This window comes from Prosopis cineraria, unplaced genomic scaffold, assembly GCF_029017545.1.
Source record: "Prosopis cineraria cultivar Desert tree isolate PC_DT_omini unplaced genomic scaffold, ASM2901754v1 PC4, whole genome shotgun sequence".
NCBI classification, from domain to species: Eukaryota; Viridiplantae; Streptophyta; class Magnoliopsida; order Fabales; family Fabaceae; genus Prosopis; species Prosopis cineraria.
In genome coordinates this window covers 10,979,489-11,003,930 of record NW_026555335.1, presented here as the reverse complement: position 1 = coordinate 11,003,930, position 24,442 = coordinate 10,979,489, and the positions used below count along the sequence as shown (strand labels likewise).

The 24,442-nt window shown below is 30.1% G+C and overlaps 2 protein-coding genes across 2 annotated transcripts; both read right to left on the bottom strand.

The window, feature by feature from the left end:
• Positions 1–12,006: 12,006 nt before the first annotated feature.
• On the bottom strand, positions 12,007–13,276 carry LOC129307836 (homeobox-leucine zipper protein HAT22-like). The gene is made up of 3 exons (XM_054948758.1): positions 12,941–13,276; positions 12,742–12,821; positions 12,007–12,594 (listed from the first exon to the last, which is right to left on the bottom strand). Exons 1-3 carry the CDS (start codon positions 13,223–13,225, stop codon positions 12,315–12,317), a joined length of 645 nt encoding a protein of 214 aa, XP_054804733.1. The 5' UTR covers positions 13,226–13,276; the 3' UTR covers positions 12,007–12,314.
• A 2,727-nt stretch (positions 13,277–16,003) lies between these two features.
• On the bottom strand, positions 16,004–19,448 carry LOC129309720 (glutaredoxin-C4). The gene is made up of 4 exons (XM_054951402.1): positions 19,222–19,448; positions 17,416–17,489; positions 16,392–16,490; positions 16,004–16,285 (listed from the first exon to the last, which is right to left on the bottom strand). The coding sequence occupies exons 1-4, from the start codon at positions 19,371–19,373 to the stop codon at positions 16,209–16,211; spliced, it is 402 nt and encodes a 133-aa protein (XP_054807377.1). The 5' UTR covers positions 19,374–19,448; the 3' UTR covers positions 16,004–16,208.
• Positions 19,449–24,442: the final 4,994 nt, after the last annotated feature.

Sequence of the window (24,442 nt, the reverse complement as noted above, 5' to 3'; positions counted from 1 at the left end):
TGGGAATGGTTTAGTTTTTTGTGCGTTCTGTATTGTCCTGAAGGTTTGTTGTGTAATAGCTTTTGGGATGCTGCTATCTGATCTCTTGACACAAGCAAGAGACCTTCATAGTTAATCATGCTAAGCCATATCCAAGAGCGGGGAAAAAAGAAGGGTAATTTTAGAAACAAGTCATAAATAGATACAAATTTTGACTATTCCATGGAACCAGGTGCAAAATAATTTGGACTAGTGTAATTTTGTTGAATGAAAATAGAATTGATGGCTGAGATGTGGAAGAAAAAAAGGACAGTAGTACGTAATACAATTTCTCAGAGGAACCTCGAGATATACAATGTAAGGAAAACAGAGCTTGAAAACAAGACCTGGAGAAAGAGAAAGTGGCACATTCATTTATGCCAAATCTTTACTTTTTTGGGTGCAGGTCCCTGTGGGGTGAAAATAAAAAACCAAAAATAAAAAATAAAACATACTGTCCTATTAACTTTTCCTTTCCTCTTTGGCCCTAGTGTATTGGCCTCTTTTTTGCGTCAGATTTTTTACGTTTGTAAAAGGAAGATATGTATATGTATTAAAATTAAAAATAGAAAACGGATGAATAAAAGAATCTGAATCTAGTAATTAATAAATATACTATATTTCAAGCATTTTTTATGCAAAAAAATTCACCTTGACTAGGCAGCAGCAGAAGCGACACTGCACTAAATTAAAGCTGCATGGCAGATCTCCCACGCTCCACACCCACTTTCATAACTCACAAGCAGCACATTAACTTCTTGCTCTATTTTTTTTTTATTTGTATTATTTAACTTCTTGCTCTCTGTTTTTTTTATTTGTATTGCAGAAATATTTTAGAGCTGAGAGATTTTTTTTTTTAACAAAAAAGAGCTCATCCAAATGTTGCCCTTGTCTTTTTTAACTTCAAATGGTCAAAATTTTCATGTCTGTTTGTCGCTGCATTCTTCATTATTGGCCAAAAAAAAGGCTGTTACATTATTCATCCAAAATAAACGAGTAACCAAGTACTAAACCTAATACTCCCCGGCCTCATTTATAGGGTAGAGAGAGAGAAAAAAAAAATTGATCCTATCCACTTGTCAATTTTCAATGCTCTTCTTTATATTTTTGTTTTGATTAAATACTTTCAATAAAAATATTAATAATGAGATTTAAAAATATTTATATGGGATAAAGATAGAAATTTATTAAATTTAAGATAATGTTAATGAGACTTAAATTTTTTTTAATTTTGATGAAATATGTTGAAAATGATTTATAAATAGGATTAAAAGAAATAATGTGTAACTTTTAATCTTATTTCTTCCGTGAAAGACGTCCTGACCCTCGCCCACACTAACAATAAAATGAAAGATTTGTGACGAAATTTCCAATAGAAATTCTATTATAACATTCATTGCACAAATTCTGTAACATTTTTATTTGCATCGAAGTTCAATATTAAAAGATATTTTTCAAACTATGATGTTAAAACATATAAGATATTATGGATCTTTTAACGCATAACTAATAAATTTTTCCTAAAATTTTTTAGTAAGGAGTGTAATTTATAAGTTTGTTAACTAAGAGACTCTATTTAATAAGAGTAACTATAAAAAAAATATAATTTTAAAGATAATTAATTAATTAATTTATTAGGATAATAAAAATGTCTTATAATATTAAATACAACGGAGGAATAGTTGATTGCGAAAATCAATACAATTAAAATGATTTTTCCTGATCGACTTCTATCACAGGTTTTCATATCGCAAATGTATTTATTTATTTGAATTACTCACACATGCCACACTTTTTTCACAGGAAAGCTCACACACACACTTAACCTATTTACATGAACTCTATCCACTTCGAACTCGCAACTTATGCCTTTGGCACAAATTTATTTATTTTGGGGGTATTTAAATCTCACATTCGGTAAAAGTAGGGGCAGTCTAATTAAACTGAATCTTTCTAGAAAACAAGAAGGCATATAACAATGCTTCCTTTGAAATAAAAGAAACCAAATCAGAACTTGTGTAGAATTACAAGTAATCATCAACAAAGATATATCTAAGCTAATTGGCAAGAATATTGCGAGATGGCAGAAACAAATTAAACAAACTAATCAAGAAGAAAATTAGTTGAACAAGGTTTACATTATTGCACGTGTCTTGGTGATGAATCTACCTGTTGTGCAATGGATTTGGTCCCGTAGGAACCATTCTTTTGTCTGGTAAACTAGTCTCGTTAACGTTGTTCTTGTAGCTGCGCAAGTAGCAATAATGGCTTCTGCATCTGCTGGCATCACCACCATTTAAATCTGTTGTTGACTCGTTCGAGCTCTTAATACTCTTCTTCTTCAACTCGTTCATCAACTCGGTCACAAGCAAAGTCTTCCTCGCCACTGTATTATACCCAAAGCAAGCCCAGAACAGAATGCAGAGCAGAAATGTGAGCTCAGGTAATCTCATTTTTCATCAGCTTTGACTCACAAAGGAGGGACTAATGGTTGAAGAAGAAGACGTACCAACATTATTATATATACCTGAAAAGCAACCAGAGAAGAGAGAGGCAAAAGGAATTGAAGGCGATAACGATGATAATGATATTAGTGAAAGGGTGGTTATGTTTAGGGTATTATGGTTATGGGACATTAACTAGGGTTCCTCGGATTTGCAGTAAAAGAGAGTTTGATACATCACATCTTTGCGGTCAGATATTTCACCAAACCTCATTAATGGACTCGAACTCTATTGGACGAACATATCTGTATCAAATTAATCAAAAGCTTCGAACTTAATTGGACCGGGAAACAGCAACATTCTGTTCCCCTCTCTCTCACTCTCTCTCTCTCTAATGTGTTCACTGCGCAGGCTAGAGCTACCATGCATGTTTATTAATTAACTGAATGGGATTTAAATATAAACGCTGCAACAATGGAGGATGACCACGTGCTGTTGTTAAGGGTCTCAAGTCTCAAGGGGGGTGCATGCATGCATGGAAAAGCTGACGCTCATTAAGGGAAAAGAGGAATTATTGCAGGAACATTAAAGGACGATTTAAAAAAAAAAATTGACTGCAACATGCAACGAATGGTCAGGATTTGCTTTAGAGGCACGTCTTCTTGTTGTTGTTGATTGAATGAATGATGGTAAGTGTGATAGCTAGCTACGTATAGCACGAGTAGATAATTAGATATAGTATATGCATTTGGGGAGGAACAGGGACAACCTGGGAAGATGCAAGTGACGACGCTTGATTCATGAAAAACGACAGCTGTGGATTCGTTAAAGCACGCCACTTCTGTTAAAACAAGAAGGTTTTTGTTGTGTCCATCATGTTTGCTCAAGCCATGTACGTATGAATGGGGGGTGATAGAATAGTGCGGCATAGTACTTCATTTATAGAGTTAACATTTACTGTTCTGGTTTGTTTAGCATGTTTCACTAGAATATTAAAAAAAAAAATTCTCATTAACTATATCTTAAAATTTAATAAATTTTATATTTATTCCTAACACACAAAAAAATAATTATTTTTAATAATTTTTCCTAGCTTTAATAAGAATAAAAATAAATATAAATATAAAAAATGACAAAGTGTTTTATAAATAAAATTAAAATTTTTTTTTTCTTTCTCTTGTAAAAGGACCAGAAGAATAGTATGATATATGTCACTTTCAGTCCTATAACTGGTTTCTGTAGGCAAAACTTGTTGGGTAATTTTTATTGAAGAAACAGGTAAAAAGGCTAGGGCATTAACTGGACCTGTCTTAATGTCTTTACACCCTTGTCTGTTTGGTTTCCCTTTTTCTGGCCACACAATAACAATGGGTTGAAAACAACATGTTCTTTTCTTTTTCTTTTGGCGAAGAAATTCCAAAACTGTGACTGATATATGATGGTATTATCCAAAAGGCAAGAAGTGGGGCATAAACCCACTTCTTGCCCTCTTACCAATCTCGCTTCCTCTATTTGCTGCCCCTTGATTTACTCCTTTGATCCATAACCTCGGATATTTCCTGCAAGTTATTATTGGTCCAAAAAGTATGACATTTTGTAGTTTTAAGAAATATCATTACATTATCCCTTTGTTAGTTAACATGGACACAGTACGTAATTATGAAGAGAAATTTAAGTGTAAGTGTTAGCCATGTGGGCAAGGACAAAACTGAAAAAAAAAAGTCAATTTTTTATGAGATTTATAAAAAATTGAATTTTCTTAATATGTGTGATATATGTTGGAAGTGTCTTACATTATGGATTGGAAGGAATACATATTTTAAAATTTTTGGTTATTTATTTAATTTTTTTAATTCTAAAATCTCTTGCTTCTCTGGTTGTGTGCCAAAAATTTAGTCCTTCCACCATTTTTACGTAGGGATGAGGAAGTGGATATTAATTTGCCATGTTTTTATAATTCAAGGGTCATTTGATTGCAAACTATCCGAGATAGAGAAGACCGCATATCTTTTTGCTCTGGGGAACCAAAAAAAAAAAAAAAAGCTTCACATCGAGTAATTAAAAAATATATCAGGAATATATAAAAGTTGAAACGTATATATTTAAAATAAATTAATTAAGGCACTGATTATTGAAAAAATTTTATTTTTCTTTTAAAATAAATTTATTTACAGCACATTTTATGACTCTGTAAATCTCAAAACCATTGAATATGGGTTGTATATCTTTCCAGTTCTTATCTAATATAGTTACTAGAAAAAAAAAAATTTTGTAAGGAGTGTGAGTCGTTTATGTTTGATAGAATATTAAAAAAAAAAAAAAAGCTGCACAACATTGTTCTTGACTTATAAACAGTGCAATTTATTAGTGTTTTTTTATATTATATATAGATAATAATTTAATAAAAATATTGAATATGAACTTTTTAACAATTCATAAATGGTTCAAATCTGATCTACAACGTTGTATCCATTGTACTAGAAACTGCGAGGCATTTGCGCGGTACAACACTCATTAATGAAAGTATGAAACAAAACAGAAAATTGGAAACTCAAAACTATTCATAAAAATATAAGCTACTGTGGGACCTGAATTAAAAATTCAAATTCATATTACATTTTTGTTCTCAAAATAGATAAATATAATTTACATTCAATTCAGGGGGAAATTGTGATTCAACGTACAAGACACCCAGTTGTGTGAAAAACTCGAAATCCTGGCCGATTGGGTGTCATTTTCAACTTTTTTTTTTTTTTTTGCTTATTGTTTTAAATCGTTTGATGTCTAATTGAAGAAGAATTTTTAATTTTTATGGGATATAAGAGCAGGTCCGACAAATTAAGTGGACTTCACGGATGACCCAAACTTGGACTCTTTCAGAGTTCTAAATCAAAGCTATGGACCAGACCTGCTTGGTGAGGTCTTACCCTTGTGTGTTCTTTTTACACTTAGCCTTAGTTAACCCAATCCTCACGTAATTTTTTTAAATTTTTTTAATTTTTTTAATTTTTCCACCTCTAAATTTGAATCCCATTTTCATTTCCGATTCTAGATTCACTTAATTTGAATCCCAAAAGGCTTAAATAATGAGATTTAATTTCTAAAGTACACCTGAATCAAGAAGAAGGGAGTGGTAAAGTTGAAATGAAGGTATGCCATCATTTGACAAATTAGAGTAGACCAAGTCTCCCAATTGGAGGACATGTGGATAGGTTTTCTTTTTTTGCTTTTGGGTTTTGTCATGAGATGTGATATTCGTATATATTTTCAGTTTTTATTATAGGACTTTTAAAAGAAATTTTTGATTATTAATATAAGATATTCGGTGGGACATTAATTATATTTTTTTTTCAATATCACTCTTATTTAAACTCATTAATTATGAAAAAAATTAATATGAATTTTTAATTTTTTCATTTAAATATATGAATAAAATTGGAAGTTTCATGAGATATTTAAAAAAAATTGTCGTTCAAAAATAGAGGAGTGAATAAATTGATTGAGTTGCAAGTAATGATGAGGAGAGGAAGAGGGAGGCATGTGTTATGTTGGTTGACAAGTAGAAACTCGTGGATTGGAACTTGGAAGTGTTCCACACCTACTTATCTATATGTTCCCACCTTTTTTTCTTTTTCTACCACCTTTCACGCCACCATGTGAATATAATTATAATGTGTTACACGTACACATTCTTATATTTTACATAATCATCTTTCATTTCATATATACTACCAACTAATCTCAATATTATAAGTACGTATTATCTGTACATATTATAAGTACATAATCATCTTTCATTTCACATTCTTATACTTTAATCTCAATATTTTATAACTTTAATCTCATTGTCTTATATTTCGTACAGTCAGGAAAAAGGAAAACTCTTTTTTGTTTTTGTTTTTTGTTTTTTGTTTTTTGTTTTTTGTTTTAAAAGCGGAAGGGAAACTTAACTGAGAAAATAAACAAATAAATGATTGGGTTGTCTTTATGATTTCTCTATGGGTGGGGCCTCATAAGACGACCATCACGTCCCAAGTAACATGGTGCTTTCAGATTATTAGATTTGACAAGAAATGTGGTTGAATTTGTTTGCTTCTTCCTTAATCAACCTTCTATTTTTCCATGATTAAATTCTTGTTCTACGCTAATTAATTAATCTCTATTTCCACACAAGTCAATCCAATCATGCAAGCAGATTATTAACGTCACTTTAAGAATATCATATTCAAAGATCACCTTTTTTTCCATTCACGATCAATTATATTTCAAAAACAAATTAAGGTTTTCGCTGATCCTAAAAAAATGTAAAAAAAAAAATTGTCAAAAATTAAAGTGTTATTTTTCAATTTTTTATAACATCTGTTCTGATAAAAGGAATGGAATTAATTTACTTGCTCCTGTAAAATGGCCGATATTATCTCGAATATGAATGATATTTGAAAAAAGAATTTAAGAAGTTGTTGTTTAAGATAGTCTTTGCGTGTTATCATATGATTGAAAGAAATATCTATATTTTTTTTCCAAAAAGGATAATATTTACAATATACCTTTCAACCTTTTTTTTTAATACGTTGTTTTGGTTGAGCTGAAAGTATATGAATCTGACATCAGGTTTAGAAGAAGAACGTATGGCTCAAGAATTACCGAAAGAAAAATGTTGACTTCACTGTTTGCTGGTTGATTTGTTGAATTTGTCATAAAACCAAGTTTTTAATTTCCCCTTTATTAAATGCATCTGTTGTTACGCTAATAAAGTAAACATAGGAAAAATGTTGTGCTTATCACTTGTGATTATATTTCAGAATAAATTATATATAAAAATTTTCTTTAAAGTTTAGTTTCACTACCTTAACATTTTATCATTATATTGGTTGAATTATATACAACTTCTTCAAATTTTGGCTTTTACAAGTTAATTAGAAACCTCTTAAATTTTTATATATGTATAAATTAAATATAAACAGAAGAGCCCACATTAATCCCTTTATATTAGGAAAATATAATTTACTTGTATATATAACAATTTAGTTGGAAGTGATTTACTTATCATTCTTAGTTCTTTAGAAGAGATATAAGATGTTATATGTTGTCAGCAGAACTTACTTGTTATATTTATCAAAAAGAAAAAAATGTGATTTGACTAAGGAATTAAATGAGAAATGTCTTATTCCTCTCTAAAAAAAAAAAATTAAACTAGTGAGTAATTGAAATTTTATCATGAAACATAAACATAATATTAGTGAAAAAAATTAGCAAGAAATGTCATGTTACTCACCAAAAATAAGATGAGAAATTCTTAGATAAATTTGATACACTACATTATCTGTGGTCCAACTAATAAAAACGTAACATTTAAATAGTATTAAATATAAATTAATTATGGTATTAATGATAATAAAGTGAGAAGGAAATAAATTAAATAAGTATTTTATTAGAAAAATAAATTCATTAAAAATAATAACACATGACATTATATTTGATTGAGTTGGTATAATTTTATTGAATGGACCATAAATTATACAGTACAGTGAGTTTATCTAAGAATTTCTCAAAATGAGGAATTAGCAAGGGAAAATTTTGACATCTCCAAAATGACATTTAGCTTGAAAAGATGTTGAGAGATTTATTGTCTCGCTAAAATAAAATATGAGCGAGACAAAAAGTTTATCTAACATTAAGATAAAAACTTGCTAGGATTATTTATTTTAAAAAATAATGAAATAAAAATTAATCAATCGTTATAATATTTAATTTTTTTAGAATATGTGAAAAGCTTGTGTATAATACATACAATCAAAATGATTGGAAACTCTTTACCAAATAAAAAAGATTGGAATACGTGAAAAGCTTGTATATAATATATACAATCAAAATGATTGGAAACTAATAATTAAAAATTATTAATAATTAATTTATAATAACATATTTGGAATTTTGAAATTTTAATTAAAAGATATATTTAAATAAAATATTAATTACATATATATATATATATATAGATTGTATACTACCTTCATAAAAAGTATGGAACTGAATTTAAAAATTTGAAAATAAATAATTTTTATAATATATATAGTAGATTATGGAGATATGGAGATATTTCAAAAATAAAATAGGATTATATAAATAAAGTGGCCTTAATCATGGGCTATTGCCGACCCATTGGTTTAAACGGACAATTAGAAGAAGCTGATTTGGTGGGAGGTTGAAATCGAAAACTGTATATAATGTCCAAGTCAATTCACAGTTATGACCATGATTTTTCTTAACATTATAAGCGTGTGAAATATGTCAAGTTGTTTAGTTAAGTCTTGAATTAATTAGATATACCATTTCCTTTATTAATTACAGTCATTTTGATTTAATTGTGGCATTAGGACTGTGTGAATGTGAACAGAAGTATATCATATGTATCTAGGTTAAAATTTGAACCCCTTTAAATGAAATTGTCAAACAAAGTAGAATTGACATCATATTTGAAAACATAAATCTCATATTGTTTTCTTTAGCTCAAATCGCTTTCTTGGTTTGGTTCACGATTGAATTAAATTATAAATCAAAACAGACAAAATCAATCAAGAATCAATCAACATACAATAAAAATTTAAACTTTAACAATAACAAGGTGCGTTAATTCATAATATAAGTGATCATTTATAAACAGTGTGCCTCACTCTTTAGATTCTATACGAAAGATATCAAAATAGGTGTCTAATTTTTTTTTTCAAAAAATGACAACACCATTTTTTATAGTAGAAGATATTTAATGGAATTAAATGAGACAATTTATGATAAAATTTAATAATATAACTTACAAACAAAACTTAAAAAAACTTCCCCCTTCACTTATAATTTATAAATAGAACTGGAAGAGAGGGAGTAGTCATATTTTTTATATCTCCTTTTATAATATATGCTAGTAACTGAGATTTCGGATCGAAGTTTGATTAATGTTATATCCATGCAGAACAAAATATATGCATTCACTTCTGTTCCTCCTGTGCTTATATATAAAGTATTTTTTAAAAGTTTATTTAATCCCTAAATATAAGGAGTGACAGTGATATTTTTGAGTAATTAAGTAATGTTACCCTTGTCTTGAAAAATAAAATAAATCATTAATTGTATGTTTTTCCTACCACCATCATGATATTAATTATGATATTATTAAAAAAAATTAAAAAATTATTATATTTTTATATGATTTCAACTAAATAACAAATCTTTATTCATATATAATATTTGATTGAAAATATCCTATAGAGATGGAGGGAGTAATACATATATTAATAATATATGATATATAGTCATGAACGTATAATATTTTCTGTTTTAATACTATTTTCTCTGTCTATGACGGCGTTAGCATATGCTATCTATTGTCATTAATTATAGCACACTTTGGTAGACTGCGCTATTAGCCTACTATTAATTAATACTAGAGTCACAAATATTTATGTGATCATATTTATAAGTTATTTTTAATTTACTTAACTAGAATTAAAACAAAATCTTAAAAGACATTAACTCTATTTTAAAATTCAATAAGTTCTGAACTTAATCTCTATTAAATATGGGTGTTTTAATAATATATTTTCGCTCATCAATATTTAATATAGGGTAAAGAAGAAAAATTTGTGATACAAGTTTAATGACATAACTTATGTAACATCCAGGATTTTGACCTCTAGATTTAATTAATTAATTAATCAAAGATAAAAAAGTAAAATTGAGTGTTTAATATTTCAGTGATTGTTTGTGATGGCTAATGGGCCTATTGGTTTCAAAAACAATCTTAGGACCAAACCCAAAAAGGGTTTTAGGCCACTTGGACCCAAATTAAAGGTCAAAGTTTAGGGCTAGCTCATTTGTACTATTTGTGTTCGAGTTATAGAAAGGTGACAAGAATCAAAGGAGAGGGTGACGTGAGAAGTACAAATTCTACTAGGGCAGAACTGCACAAGTTCATTAGCATTTTGGAGGAGATTTGAGTTTGCTTTCATTTAGGTATGTCTTCCTTTTCCCTCTTCCTACCCTTTACTCGTTTCAGAATTGAATTTTATGGTTGGGAGATGAATTTTCGAGCCTTGAGGGTATTGAGTCCAAACCTATTAGTCCTAACGAGATTAATGAGAGTTGTTTAACTCATCTAAACTTAATTTTGAGGATTTTATAAAATTTTGAGGTTGGGGTTAGGGTTTTGGACAAACCGTTTCTATTTTAAAGAGAAATTTTGATTGTTGGGTGCTATAATTGTTTTATTTAATATTTTTGCCATAAATGGAGTATTAAATTAAGGATATTTTTTAAAATTTATATTTATATTTTAAAAAAATAAGATTGTAAAGCATACTTAATGAATTTTATTAGTATATTTGATTTTGGCTAAAAATATTTTATAAATTAGTATGGAGGGAGCATTATAATCTAGAGGGAGTACCTCTAAATATCTCATCGAAATTAATGAGATTTTGTTAAGCTATATATTAACTTTATCTTAAAATATAATACTTTTTTTATTTTGCCTGTATTTAAATAAAAATTTTAAATTTACATTGCATTTTCTCACCTAGTTAATTAATGACTTTAAATATGTAATACTAAGAAATATAATTAATATCTTATCAAATGACTTATAATAAAAATAATTAATATCTTCTAAGAGGCACCTTAAAATAAGAACATGAGAAAGTGTATATGTAAAAGATTAATCAGCAACTTTTCTGTTGATAATTCTAAGTAGGATTATATAATTATATATAAGTGTGACTAATGACATCCTTTGGCATAAAATCAATGATAGTTGTTTCTTGGATAAATCCTAACGGTGCTAAATTGAACACTGCAACTAAGATTTCAAAATTATAATTTTAAAAAGTTATGACTAGATTAAGATTAACTGGTGTTGATTGTAGTAAAATGAATTATGACTGCTTAAATATGAAATTTTAAGTTTGAGTTCATATGAATAAAAAAAAGTCCTTGAAGAAGAAGCTATTTCCACTTAGGTTAGACAATGTTTGAATCCAATCTAACTACATAATCATATAAAAATATTCTAACTAGAATAACAAGTTTTTTGTTGAGAAATTTTTGCATGATCTAAGAGTAATAGTTCATTCATGCTCTATCCAATAAAATTATATAAATTTAATCAAATAAAGTCTTATATATAATAATTTTTAATGACATTTTTTTTGAATAAAATACCTCTTTAATTTCTTTTTTTTTTCTCTTTCTATCATCATCATGAGGGGAGAGAGAAATCAGAGGCAAGAAAGCAAAATAATTTAAAGCTTAAAGTTATGTAAATAAAGGATAATATATAAAATTTGAGTATTAGACGTGGCATATATATATATATATATATATCGACAATATATAAATGAGGTGGTGAACGAGATTCATGTAATAATTAGTCACATATTTAAACAAGATTATAGGAATTGAAAAGATGGAATTAGTAAACCATAAAAGCAAGTAATTAAAAGATATGATGATGATAAGAGAGAGAAATAAAAAGTGAGAAGTGAAATGAAATGGATGGATGGATTTTGAAGGATGAGAAATACAAGTAAACCATACCCTATTGTGTAGCTAAGATGCACTGCTCTAACCTTTCTAATTAATTAGTGGACTCACTTGAGGAATTCTTTTCCTCTTTCAGTTTCAACCATTCAAAATCTTATTCCTTCCTTCCCACTGACTACCATATTTCTCATGTAATATTAGTCAAACCACACATCAAACTTCACTAAATATCATTTCATTTCCCAAATATCCCCAAGTGTCGCGTAACTTAACATTTCACCAGAACACTATATCTAAATATAAATGTATTCAGATTTACCCCTAACAGCAATCTCTCTCCAGTTTGTTCTTTTTATTGTTGTTGTTCTTATTATCATTATTATTTGCGTCATTCGCTTTGAATGGTTTCTGACATGACGAACAAGTCGTCGTCGTCGTCGCCGCCGCCGTCTTTGAGAGTTGAATGAACATCGGCGACGTCCCGATTTTCTGTGGACGTAACTCCTGCAACTCTTTCTTCAACCTTCGGTTCTCGTCTCTGAGATTCTCACAGCATTTCCTCAAGAACTCGCAGTCTATCTCCGTCTTCTTCAACTTGGTCCTGATAATTAAACGAGCATATATAGATATATTTATACACGACGACCGTTTAATTAATAATTTCTACAACCACTCTCATCGTCGATGGTGATTGGCGAAGAATATATGAAAACAAGTGAGGAGAGATGGATCCACACTATGTACGTACCTTGCTCTTCTGTTCTGGAACCAAACTTCGACCTGTCTGGGTCTCAACTTCAATTGCTCTGCGAGGGATTGTTTCTGAGCCTGCACTTGCCATCAAAACCAGCCAGTGAATAATCTCATAATTATGATATGGATTAATTATTATACATGAATCCGCATGGCACAAATTTCAGAACATGAGAGAGAATGAAAAGTATTACAGGGTTAAGAGTGGCATGGAGCTTGAAGCTTTCTTCAAGCAAGGCAGATTGATCCTTGGTGAGCCTCAGTTTCTTTCTGCAGTTGGTGGAGGTATCATGATCCATTCTCTTTATTCTGAACAATCCAAGATCTTCATGACGATCCATAGTTTCTCCGTCGGGATAAAGTTCAAAGGGCACTTGATTATTGCTCTCTCTGATCTGCTTCTTCTTCTTTGGCACATACCCTCCTATCCCCAGTCCAAGACACAGCCCCGTGTTGCATGCTCCAACGTCATCTTCCATGGCAGAGAACAGAGAGAAACAGAGAGGGAGGGAGGGAGGGAGGTTGAATATGGTAGAGAAATGGGAAAGTTGAGGGGTTTAAGAAAGAAGTGGATTTTAACACAGATTTTACGGTTGGGTTTGGTCCTGGGGTTGAATTTAAATCGTTATTTGTGGGATAATTGATGATTTTGATTATCAGAACAGAAAGAAAATGTAGAGTAATTATCTACTAATAAGGGATTAGCGCCTTAGCGGATCAAAGTAATGATAATAATAATGAAATGAGAAAAAAGAGGCAAAACATGCGTTAGAATTCTGACTCCTCTCAGGAAACAACCCAAAACTTCTTTAGTTTAATGACATGCTAAATAGTTTGGCCCTTTTTTTCTTTGTGGAATAATAAACTTTTGATCCTCAAGTTTGTATCAATTATCAATGTGGCCTCTTAAAGTTTTGATTTTTATCCATTAAATTTCTAAAGTTTCATAACCATAAACAATTTATCCTTATGACATTATTTTCCCTTCAAATTAAGAGAACTAATTGTGTAGGGTTTTGAAATTTTCAAGATTTGATTGATAAATATTAAATTTTAGGGATCACATCAATAATTAAGATAAATTTACAGACCACAAGTTTCATTATTGTTTTCAAAATGGTTGAATTCCAAATTCCAATCTTGTTTGAATCAGCCAGAGGGGATCTTTCCCAACACTGACCGGAGGGCAATATAGTAAAATCAGAAGCAGGGGATGATGCTATCAATCAGCTTTAATGGAGCAGCAACTGATTAGTGGGAGGACTTGAAACAGGGAATAATAATGGGGAATAGTTGCATAGGCTTGAATCTTAATTAGGGGTTGGACCATATTGAGATTAGCGTTTTGACTAATTAAGAAAAATGAAGTTACCGAATGAATCAACAAGAAACGCCAAAATTACCTGAGGCACAAGGCAAACTGTTGAAGTTAATACAGAAAAAATTAATGGCCACGCATGTGATTTTAATTAATCTTCATCATATTCATAGGCTTCTGATTGTGATTATAATTATTGTAATTTTCACCCACACAGGCACAAGTATTTTGATGTCTCATTGGCAAACTGCAATCTCATCTCGCCCAACTAAGTCTAATTGGTTCAGTTTGAAATCAATCGATAGTTATATTTCATCGGTTTGGAACTTAATTAACTGCTTCGTTATCCACATTAAACTGGATTATGGATCCATCTTGGTTGAATTGATTAGTAGATCCGACTTAATTTTGAGGGTAGAGATATTATTAAAATAAAATTAAATTGGTGTTATGTACGATAACATTTATAGTGAGATTACACAATAAAATTAATTAAAAAAACTAAAAATATATTAATAAAAGTTGTGATAAATAATATATGAAATTGTGTAAAAAAATGAAAGTTTTGACATTTATAAAACAAGGAATAATGAACTGCAGTATAACAATTTCTCTTTTATACAAAAAAAAAAGGTATCATGGGAAAAGACACACATTTTTTACATAAATAATTGTTGCAAACAACAAAAGGAAACTTTCTTAATATTTGTGAATTGGTTAAGTATAAGACAATATATATCTGCTTACATTAATAAGATATTTCCTTTTGAATACACCCACACACACCCACAGAGAGAGATTAAAAAAAAAAACTATATGGATGAGATCAGATGAACGTTAACTTTTGAATCTGTCAACATGCATGTATAATTGCATATTAATGTTGGAAGCTTGTGAGAGGTGGAAGTATTATTGAATATTCAATAAGGTAGAACTGTAAAGCTAAGCTTCCTGTCACGTGAAAAACTGGAGGATTAAGATTAGAACTGAGTATGATTGAAATCTTTCTTTTGTAGGATTTTGCAGCCAAATCTTGTGGACGAAACAAAAAGCAGAGAAGAAGAAAGCTTGTGGGGGATAATAGAGTGGTCGTGACTATGTATGTACGTAGCTCTATAATTTTTGTGATGGCCGTTCATTAAGATGACACACATATAATTCGTTCCCTATGCTTAACGACAATCATCAATTATATGAACAAATTAATTAATAATTACCACTCCTTTATTCATGCATTTAAACCCTACAACTCTTCAAGTTACAAACACCTTATAGGCTCAGTTCCGTATCAGTTTTTACATAACAATAATTGTTTTCTCCTCTCATTGTGGCTTGTTTGGTTAAGGAATTGAATTATAAAAGAATCATCAAGGATATTGAAGAGGGATGAATTAGCACCTTTTTTTCTTTTTTTCTTTTTTTTTTTTGTGGGGGGAAGAGGGAATATAGTTTTTTCTGGTAAAAAAATAAATAAATTTAAACTTTAAAGATGAAAGACCTCAGTTAGAAAAAAGGGGAATTCCAACGTACAGTTCGGTGTAATATTGGGCACATTTTCAAACTAAATCATGAGGTTAGTCTGACAGACGTGGAATTCAAATTCGTAGGGTCTTTACGATGATTGTCCTAATATGAATAACTTTTACAAATTTTTAATTTAAACAAAAAATAATAATCAAAGCAAAGCAAATATCAAATATCACATCAAAGTAGGTAAGTATTCATAATAAAAACAAGAATGGATACTTCAAATTTGGATAGATAGGGCATCGTACATTTTGAAATTCTACTAATAGTTTATTAATTTCCAGTCAAGTTAAATGAATGTGTGTCAATGAAAATCACTAGCATTGAACAGAAGAAAAACCTTACACTATCGTTTGCAGACCCGTCGCTGTCATTTTTTATACGTATCATTGTATCAACATGAATAAATAACTTGCTCAAAAACAATTGTATTTTCTATTAATTGAGATAAACCGATTCAAGAGTGATTACGCCTTAACTTATTGATCAAAATCTCAAATGATCTAGATGAAAGAGCCTGTTCTACCAAAGCATAATATAGGGTCAACCCTCACATGCAACAATTTCATTTTGGGCTCAAATTAAAATTACAAATTTCCAACTATTAGTAATCTGATTCATAAATCATCATCAACCTCTGTCTCGATTCCCAGAAGCTTTGCCAGTTTCCCATTCTGATAGGCTTCAACAGTATCTGGAGAAGAGTCAATTAACACACACACGTGAGTGATATTCCAAGGAAATAGGCTTTGTAGGAACAAATAAAAAGTCCATACTTGTTCTCATTAAGAAACACTTACCATCCGAGCCACCAAGGTGCTTTCCATTAATAAAGACCTGTGGCACTGTACGCCTCCCAACAGTATTAACCAAAATTTCCTGAATCTTTGAGCCATCGTCTGCAAGAAAGAAATTTTACTACCAGTTCCTCTTCTTTTGATAGACTGGAAGCCTCTTGGTACGAGGGAACAAACGGAAATGCAGAAACAATAAAACAAGACAAAAAATGTTTAGCATGTTTTTGTTATCATTACTGAACAGTACCTGTTTTTTATTATTATTCAAAATAGGAAGGAAAAATTATTTTTCATCTACAATATCACTATTAATCGGATAAAGCTTGTTGTTGTTGTAATACCACATGTTTATTCCTTTTTTCTTTCAATTTCTTTCTACGTTGTGTGTCAAACCACATGTAACTGTCCCTGAAGGAAACAAACTAGGTTCTTCCAAATATTATTTTGCTTCATTCCCCTTGATTTAAAGCTTTGTTTATTTCCTATTATTTTGCTTTACTGATGAATATACTTTGGACTCTTTCAGAAGAGATCGAGCGGCCACAGATCTAGAGGATTTGAAGCTTTTCCCTGCCATGAGTCCCTTGTTTGCTGTTTCACTGGAGGTTAAGCTTCATTGGGTGTCTTGTTCGTGCAACTTAGCTGCTTGAATGGGAGCTAAGGAGTCTCTAAAGGGATTGCAACCTCTTGGATGAGCTGTCAAACCTCCAATCCCTCTTGTTTTGATCTTTTCCTCAGTTAGTAGAGTCCCTAGATCTGTTGCTTGCTGTTATCCTTTTTCTGTTTTAGTCTTTTGGTTTGGTTTTGCCTTGTTCCTGTTTGTATTATGACTAGTTTGGTTCTTGCATGGGCCCCAAAATAAGGAAAAAAAAAAATCAGGCTAGAGGGAGATACTAGAAAGAAATGCTAACCCACCCTGCTTTTCAAAAATGCCTATTAAAGCCACACCATTTCATTCTCCCTATTAGAGATGGAACTAATTCTAATATTTAATATACGGAAAGAAAAGGGAAAATAATTAGTATACCTCTCTCATCAAGCTCAACGACATGTGGTTCAAGGTTTAGCTCTTTGAAAACACCTTTTGCTCTTCGACAGTACCTAAAATACCAAAAAGAAATAAGAAGCAAAATATAAACATCCGATACATCATTTCATGAGTGCTTTACTGCAGTAGAAAATTGAATTTATTGTCCGAAGTTAACATCTGCCCATCAAGCTTATGGAGGACACAATTTTTATAAGTGAGTGTAAAATTCATAAGAGGAAGAAAGAGTGAAAAATGAAGAACTTTGGAATTCACATGGAATCCCCAATCACATAATTATCAGATAATGACTAATAAGCTTATAGAAACATAAACAGCAGATTGAATGCAATTCTATCCTAAATATCAGATACATGCAATCTTGAAATTTAAAATCCAAGCAACCATAAGTGATATCTAATTAAAATGAAATGGTGACTGATATTGACATCCCAGAAAATTTAGATGGGACAAAGACAGCATATACCCGCTGGATATAAATTAAGCCTCCTACATACATGAAAAGCTGAAGACATACTATATGGACAAGATCTATATCAAGTTAATCTGAAGGTTGGCAGTTTAACAAAGGTTAATGTTAAGCAGTTTACTGAGGACGTGAGGATGTTGTAATTTAGGATCTCTAAATATTGTACTTCCTTTTGCATTTCTTGTACCATGATTAATTTTACTTGTATTTTCCCCGCAGCTAGTTTAAAATATAGCATTCAAAAATCTTTAGAACTTGTAATATTTGTAGAATATGATTTAAGTTTTTCCATAATTTGATTTAAAGCATTTCATCCCTCGGAAACCTTTTTTTTTTTTTTTTAAAGTTGCAAATGTAAACACCTCATACAAAAATTTGTATAAAGCATCAAAATAAATCCTTTACATTTCCTTGATTTTATCAACATTACACAAATCGTTATTTCTGGAAAGATGACTACCGCCAAAATGGTTTTCTATTATAATTCTCATGAATTGCTGCTTTTATATAGCACAATATCCTGGACCTTAAAGACAAAATGTAGACAATAATCAAGCACAAAGGCTCCCCAATCTTTACACTCATCAAGATTCAAGACCCAAATCAGAAGATAGATTCTCACTTGAGAAAAATACTGGCATTTACGGTATTTGATGGAAACAAAATTCTGAGTTTTGGGGTGAGATGATATTACTCGCATATGGCAACATATAGTTTGAAAGTAATGAACAGAATATTGAATCCACCTCTTCAGCCTCGCTCTTCCTTACCCTCCAACAAAAGGAGGCGAAAAAGGGGTTTACCATGCTATTAATTAAGGCAGCTTCTTATAAAATAGGCTATTAAGGCGTGCTTCGCAAGAGTAAAAACCGAAAAATTAAAGAAAAAGGAATGAAGATTGAAAATGTACTGATGCACCAACCAAGGCATCATTAGGCCAACATGCATAGCAAATTTCATGCCTATTCCTCAATCCCATCAATTTTCACTCTGATCAAATGCACCGAAACTGTATCCACGTTGATTGCCAACAACACAGATTTAAACTTATTTCTTTTACAAGGAAAAAGAAATTCGAATCATCTAGTAATTCTAAAAGAAGCAATGTACACGATCAGTACAAGACTAATTCGACGAGCCAGTGAAATCCAACACTTACAAATCGTCAACAGCTCAAAACCAATCAAAGCAACCGGATCATCATAATTTAAAAATAAATTCAATAGAATTCCAGTCAATTTGCGGAGAAAATAGCAAGACTACTGGCACCAAGTCAATCAAAAGATCAAGAAGACAAGAAGAGCGTGGATACGTACGGGCAGTAGGACTTGGAAAAGATGACGATCTTGTGGGACGTGATGGTGTTATGCACAAACTCAGCCGTAGTGGAAGCTTCAGCACAATACAGAGAGATTGCCCCTAGTATCACCAGCATCGCCGTCATCGTCATTCTCACAGCACCTGCCATGGAGATCGCCGAGCAAACCACTAACCAACCTTTCTGAGACTTCGATTAGGGACTCGCCGTCTGGCTCTGGCATTGGATTTTGGTGAGAAATTGAAAATTCCTTGCTTCAGATTTCGAATAATCCTGACCGTTTATTTAATTGCTCAACTACTTATTCTCAACCGTAGGATGTGCTCCAAGGATCTTAGAAAGGTAGCCTTAACTCCATGTTTATTTGCCAAATATTTAAAATCTTTTTAACAAATAATTTAACCTTTTTAACGGTATGCTGGTTAAAAAAAATTATTGGTATGCACTTCTTGATAAAAGTAGTCGTAACAATAAAATTTATTAAATACATTTATAATCTTATTTTTTTTACAAAACGCAAATATAAATTTTAAAATAAAAACCCTTCATTTAATATAATTTTATTTTTGAAACATAAATTGAGAGAGAAAGAGAAAATATAATAAGAAGGAAAGGGAAATATTAAAACATGAATATTTTTTTTAATCCAACAAAAAGAAAAGAAACATGTATAATTTCTATTTTCTTAAAGGTGTATATGGAGAACATTACTAAAAAGAAGACAAACCTTTAAACTACACTTATATTTTTTTAAAGATTAGTCTTATGATTGACCATTGCAAAATACCTTAGAAAACCAAAAAGAATACTGTAACATATATAATTAATGAATTTTCTTATTATAGTGTATTATATTTTAGAATATTGAATTACGTTTAAAAGTAGGGAGAAAGTATAGTAACAAGTTGATGGCCTTTACTCTCTGAATTTTTTGCTCTTATTTGAATAGAACAATACTGACCAAAAAACCAAAAAATCAAATGCACTCAAGAGTTTGAAAGTTCGGGTCAAAGACATTTGCATCGTGATTGCAATTGCGATTGGGATGTATGTATTTTCACTTATACTGATGCTAGAAGATTCAAATTACAGAAACTCATGCAACTAAGATTAATTTTATAATTTGATTAATTTTTTTTATAATTTGTTTATTACTACATTTGGGCATTAAAAAATTATCAAATTCTCTGAGCAGACTAATTAGTAAAACGTAGAGAACCACTAATAACAACAAAAACAAAAATCTCAAAGATTTTCATACGGACTCACAACATCTCCCTTACGTTGGATCCAAATTCGGATTCTCACGGTTTTTATGTTGACTTAAAATGGGCTTGCTTTAGGCCCAAGAACGTTTTATAATCGGCCTACTTCTAAAAACAAGCCCAGTAACTATAATATTATTTACATTGGCCACAAAGCAAAACAAAAGGGGGGGTAAGATCTCTATATGTACTTTTCTTTATAAAAGAAATTAACAGTGTAATTATATATAAACTTGCAACACAGACGATTTATATATGATTTTAAAAAAAAATTATCGAAAGAGATTAAAAAAGGGTATTGTTGATAAAAATGTTATAAATGAAGGTCTAAATAATGCACGCGAGTGATGAATGGTCTAGCTAGTGGGTGAGCATGAAAAGACAACTTTTATCAAGGAGTGAAGTGAGAAATAGAAAAATATATGTTGAAGGAATCCATTGCCTTTGATTTTTGTCAGAATTGACCGAACAGAGTGAGTAAAAGCTAATAGGTACAAAAACTCGGAAAGAAGAAGATGATGAAAGAGCAGATGGCAAAAAACAGAGCAATCAGTGACAGCACACAAGTTGTTAATTTGTAGCCAAACTCATATAAGCAATCACGGGATTCTTGCCTTCCTTACTATCAATGGTCCTATCCGATACTCCTATAAGCTACAAAATGTCTACATTTTTTTATAATAATTATTTAGAATTCAGCATCTCAAATATCTTCTACTTCATTTATTAAATACCATATGATATGATATTATCATATCAAGTGATTAGATAATTAATCACAGTTATATAAATGTGTGGCGAGTTTTTATTTTGATGCACGTGACAAGTTTTGGCGTGTCATTAATGCAAAAACTTTAATATAATATTAAAACCAGGCTGATTTGGGATTAAAAATGAAAAATGAAGGAATGGAACAAAGAATAATAAGAAAAATATTATTTATATATATATATAGTCCCATGTCAAGTTGTTAGAGAATTAATCATGATTATATAAATGTATGGTAAGTTGTTTCAAAGTAGCTTGAACTATTTTGATATGCTAAGTAACAAGTCTTATTATGTGATTAATACAAAAAATCTCATACAATAACCACTATATTTATTAATATTGGTATTATAAGCATCACCATCCAAGGGAAAAACTCTGGTATGCTGAGGCTTGCTCAGAAGTCAAAAGTGTAGTGCTCTCCTCCAAGTTACAACACATAGCCTCTGTTTTTTTTTTTTTGGTAATTACTATTGTCTAAGCTACCTTGAAAACTGATAAATGAAAGAGATTCTATGATTTTGCTCAAAAAACAGAAAGAGATTCTATGAATTTGTTGAAAGTGATTACTGAGAACACCATAACAAGATGATTGATCGAGCCCAATCCTGTGTGTATAATATTATTTTTGGAGATCTTTAGGCATGCATCTATTTTGAATTGTACATATCTACTTCGGGCAATTAAGGGCACTCGTAAAAGTAATTTGGATAATCATGGTTTTAAATCTTTTAGTAAAAGATGAAAATAACATAAGTGACAGCAAACATATTTTTTTTTTTCAAATTATAAAGTACTTTTGGAAGTAACTTACCATTCCAATATATAAGATATTTTAAAAAATTTAAAACTTTATTAAATAAATTTATTTCAATATTACCTTTTATCTCTCTATTTAATATTAATTAAGTGTAGATTTAACGTTATTAAATAAAAAATATTTTAAAAAATTTATATTTTTATTTTTAAAAAATAATTTTGTGAAATATATTTAATAAAATTTATTAATACGTGAGACTTTATATAAAAATATTTTATAATTTTAAAACGGGGTGGAAGATTTTTTATTTAAATGGAATTCAGAATGTCCATTGAGTTTCACATTTCTAAGAATTTTACTTCAAATTTAAACCCTGGTCAATATATCTAATTTTTAAAAAGGGTACTATTTATTACTTATTAATATTACAGTTGACTCTACCAACACCACCCCTACAATTTAATTCCAACAAAAATCATAATGAAAAATCCCATAAATATTGAATGAGCACATGGGTCGTGGCCATTTCTTGGTTATGGCTCCACTGGCATTGGATGGGAGATGCCATGCCATTTTTAATGGTATTAAAATAATGAATTTAATTTTTAAAATTCATATTAAATATATTTTTACATGATCTATTTTTATTATAATAATGCATCAAATTTTGTTGAAAAGCTAGATGTTTTTCTGTAATTTATGATAGAGATAATAAAAAATATAAAAAATTATAATATATTTCTATCATTAGGAATTAGGAATATATTAAAATGTGTGAAAAAAATTAAAAATGTGTAAAAAAAAAATAGTAATAGTATTATGGAATATTATGATCTACGGAGATCGGAGAACAATAAATGCAAAGTCAGCAGGTCAAAATGTAGTCAGGGACAATGTCAGATGGTCAAAAGCTGATACTTGGAATCGCACTCTCTCATTAAATATAATTGATGCCTCCAAATCCAACGGTTTTAAAAAGTGGACCCACCATTCCAATGTGTTTTCACTTTTTATGTGATTCTCATTGCCTCTGCAATTTATAATAATCGTCAAGTGTTCCACAATTAAAAAAAAAAAAAAAGATTAACAAAAATCCCATTGTTTTGATTTTTATCTGTCACGATGTCACTTTCATGTGTCTCCTTTCCTCGTGGCCTGAGGCTCATTTCTGGTTTCTTCTCATCCACAGTGTCTCACGGCAAGCTCATTGTCACAGATCACCCACTCGTTTCAATATGACAATCCAATTTTTGTTTCAATTTAATTAAAAAGTCGGCAATTCTGATGGCGAAAGCCACAATTCCTTCTTCAACTAACTCTACCCACACTAGATATTTCGTTCTTTCTAATTATTTGTCTTCTGATTCGATAGTTATCATGAATATTCTATAATAGTTTTGGATTGTTGATGATTGAATTATCCATTGTTTTAGTTAACATCATGTGCTTTATTTTTTTTATTTTGGGAAGACTTAGATACTAATTAATATTATATATTCAATATATTTTTATCAAACTAAATCAAAACGAGTCAATTTTAAAATGTTAACGATGATATTAATAACAAAAATTTGTTATAGAAGAAATAATATGCAAAAAATCTGATAATGTTTTGATTTAGTTAACAAGATGCAAGAAGATTTGGGTTCTTTTAATAGTGCCCTAAATTGCTAGAAAATTCGTTCTTAACTAGAAATAAATAAAATGATGGAGTTTAAATACAATTATACAAAGGCCACATTTAGGTTATTTATCTGCAGTTGTATATATGAATTGTTGGATTTAAGTATAGGTCACAACAAAAAGTAGAGCTATGATTTGATGTGTTCTCCATATTTTTGGATCTACATTCCCAAAACAACTGTTCGATTAAATCAACAATCTTTATGGTTTTATATAAGACACTCACTGTATGAGTGGACTAGGACGCTCACTTATTAATTTCGCGCTCACTTTAAGTAACATAAGGGATATTGGGATTAGGCTCTAAGCATATACTCCCTCCAATCTAAATTAAGACATTTTTTTTCAATTTATTTTGATTTAAAATATAAAACACTTTGTAGGATTTGAAATTTTTTTTCCCTATTTCATCTTTATATTTATTAACTTGATTTATTGTGTAGTATTTACTATATATTTCTCACTCTTCACAATAGCTAAAATTTTATTGGTATGCAAGGAGGATCACACATTCTCATGCCATAATTTTTCATTAAAAAATATTAGCTCTTTCATTTAATTTATTATTGAGAGTTAGAAAAAAAGGTAAAAGAAATTTATAATATTTTTAACTGAAAACAAGGATATAACTGAATTTTATTGATATTTAAATTATAGTTAACAAAATTTCATATTTTGGACCAGAGAGAGTGATTTTTTTTAATTATATTTTCATGCAAATCCAGGCTGTCATTTGCTGAAAA

Coding starts and splice junctions, on each gene's coding strand:
- LOC129309720 (XM_054951402.1), bottom strand. CDS start 19,373: ATGGCAGGTGCTGTGAGAATGACGATGACGGCGATGCTGGTGATACTA. Junction 17,490..19,221: donor TTTTCCAAGTCCTACTGCCC/GTACGTATCCAC, acceptor TTGGTATTTTAG/GTACTGTCGAAGAGCAAAAG. Junction 16,286..16,391: donor GCACCTTGGTGGCTCGGATG/GTAAGTGTTTCT, acceptor ACTCTTCTCCAG/ATACTGTTGAAGCCTATCAG.
- LOC129307836 (XM_054948758.1), bottom strand. CDS start 13,225: ATGGAAGATGACGTTGGAGCATGCAACACGGGGCTGTGTCTTGGACTG. Junction 12,822..12,940: donor TCCATGCCACTCTTAACCCT/GTAATACTTTTC, acceptor TGGCAAGTGCAG/GCTCAGAAACAATCCCTCGC. Junction 12,595..12,741: donor TTCCAGAACAGAAGAGCAAG/GTACGTACATAG, acceptor TTTAATTATCAG/GACCAAGTTGAAGAAGACGG.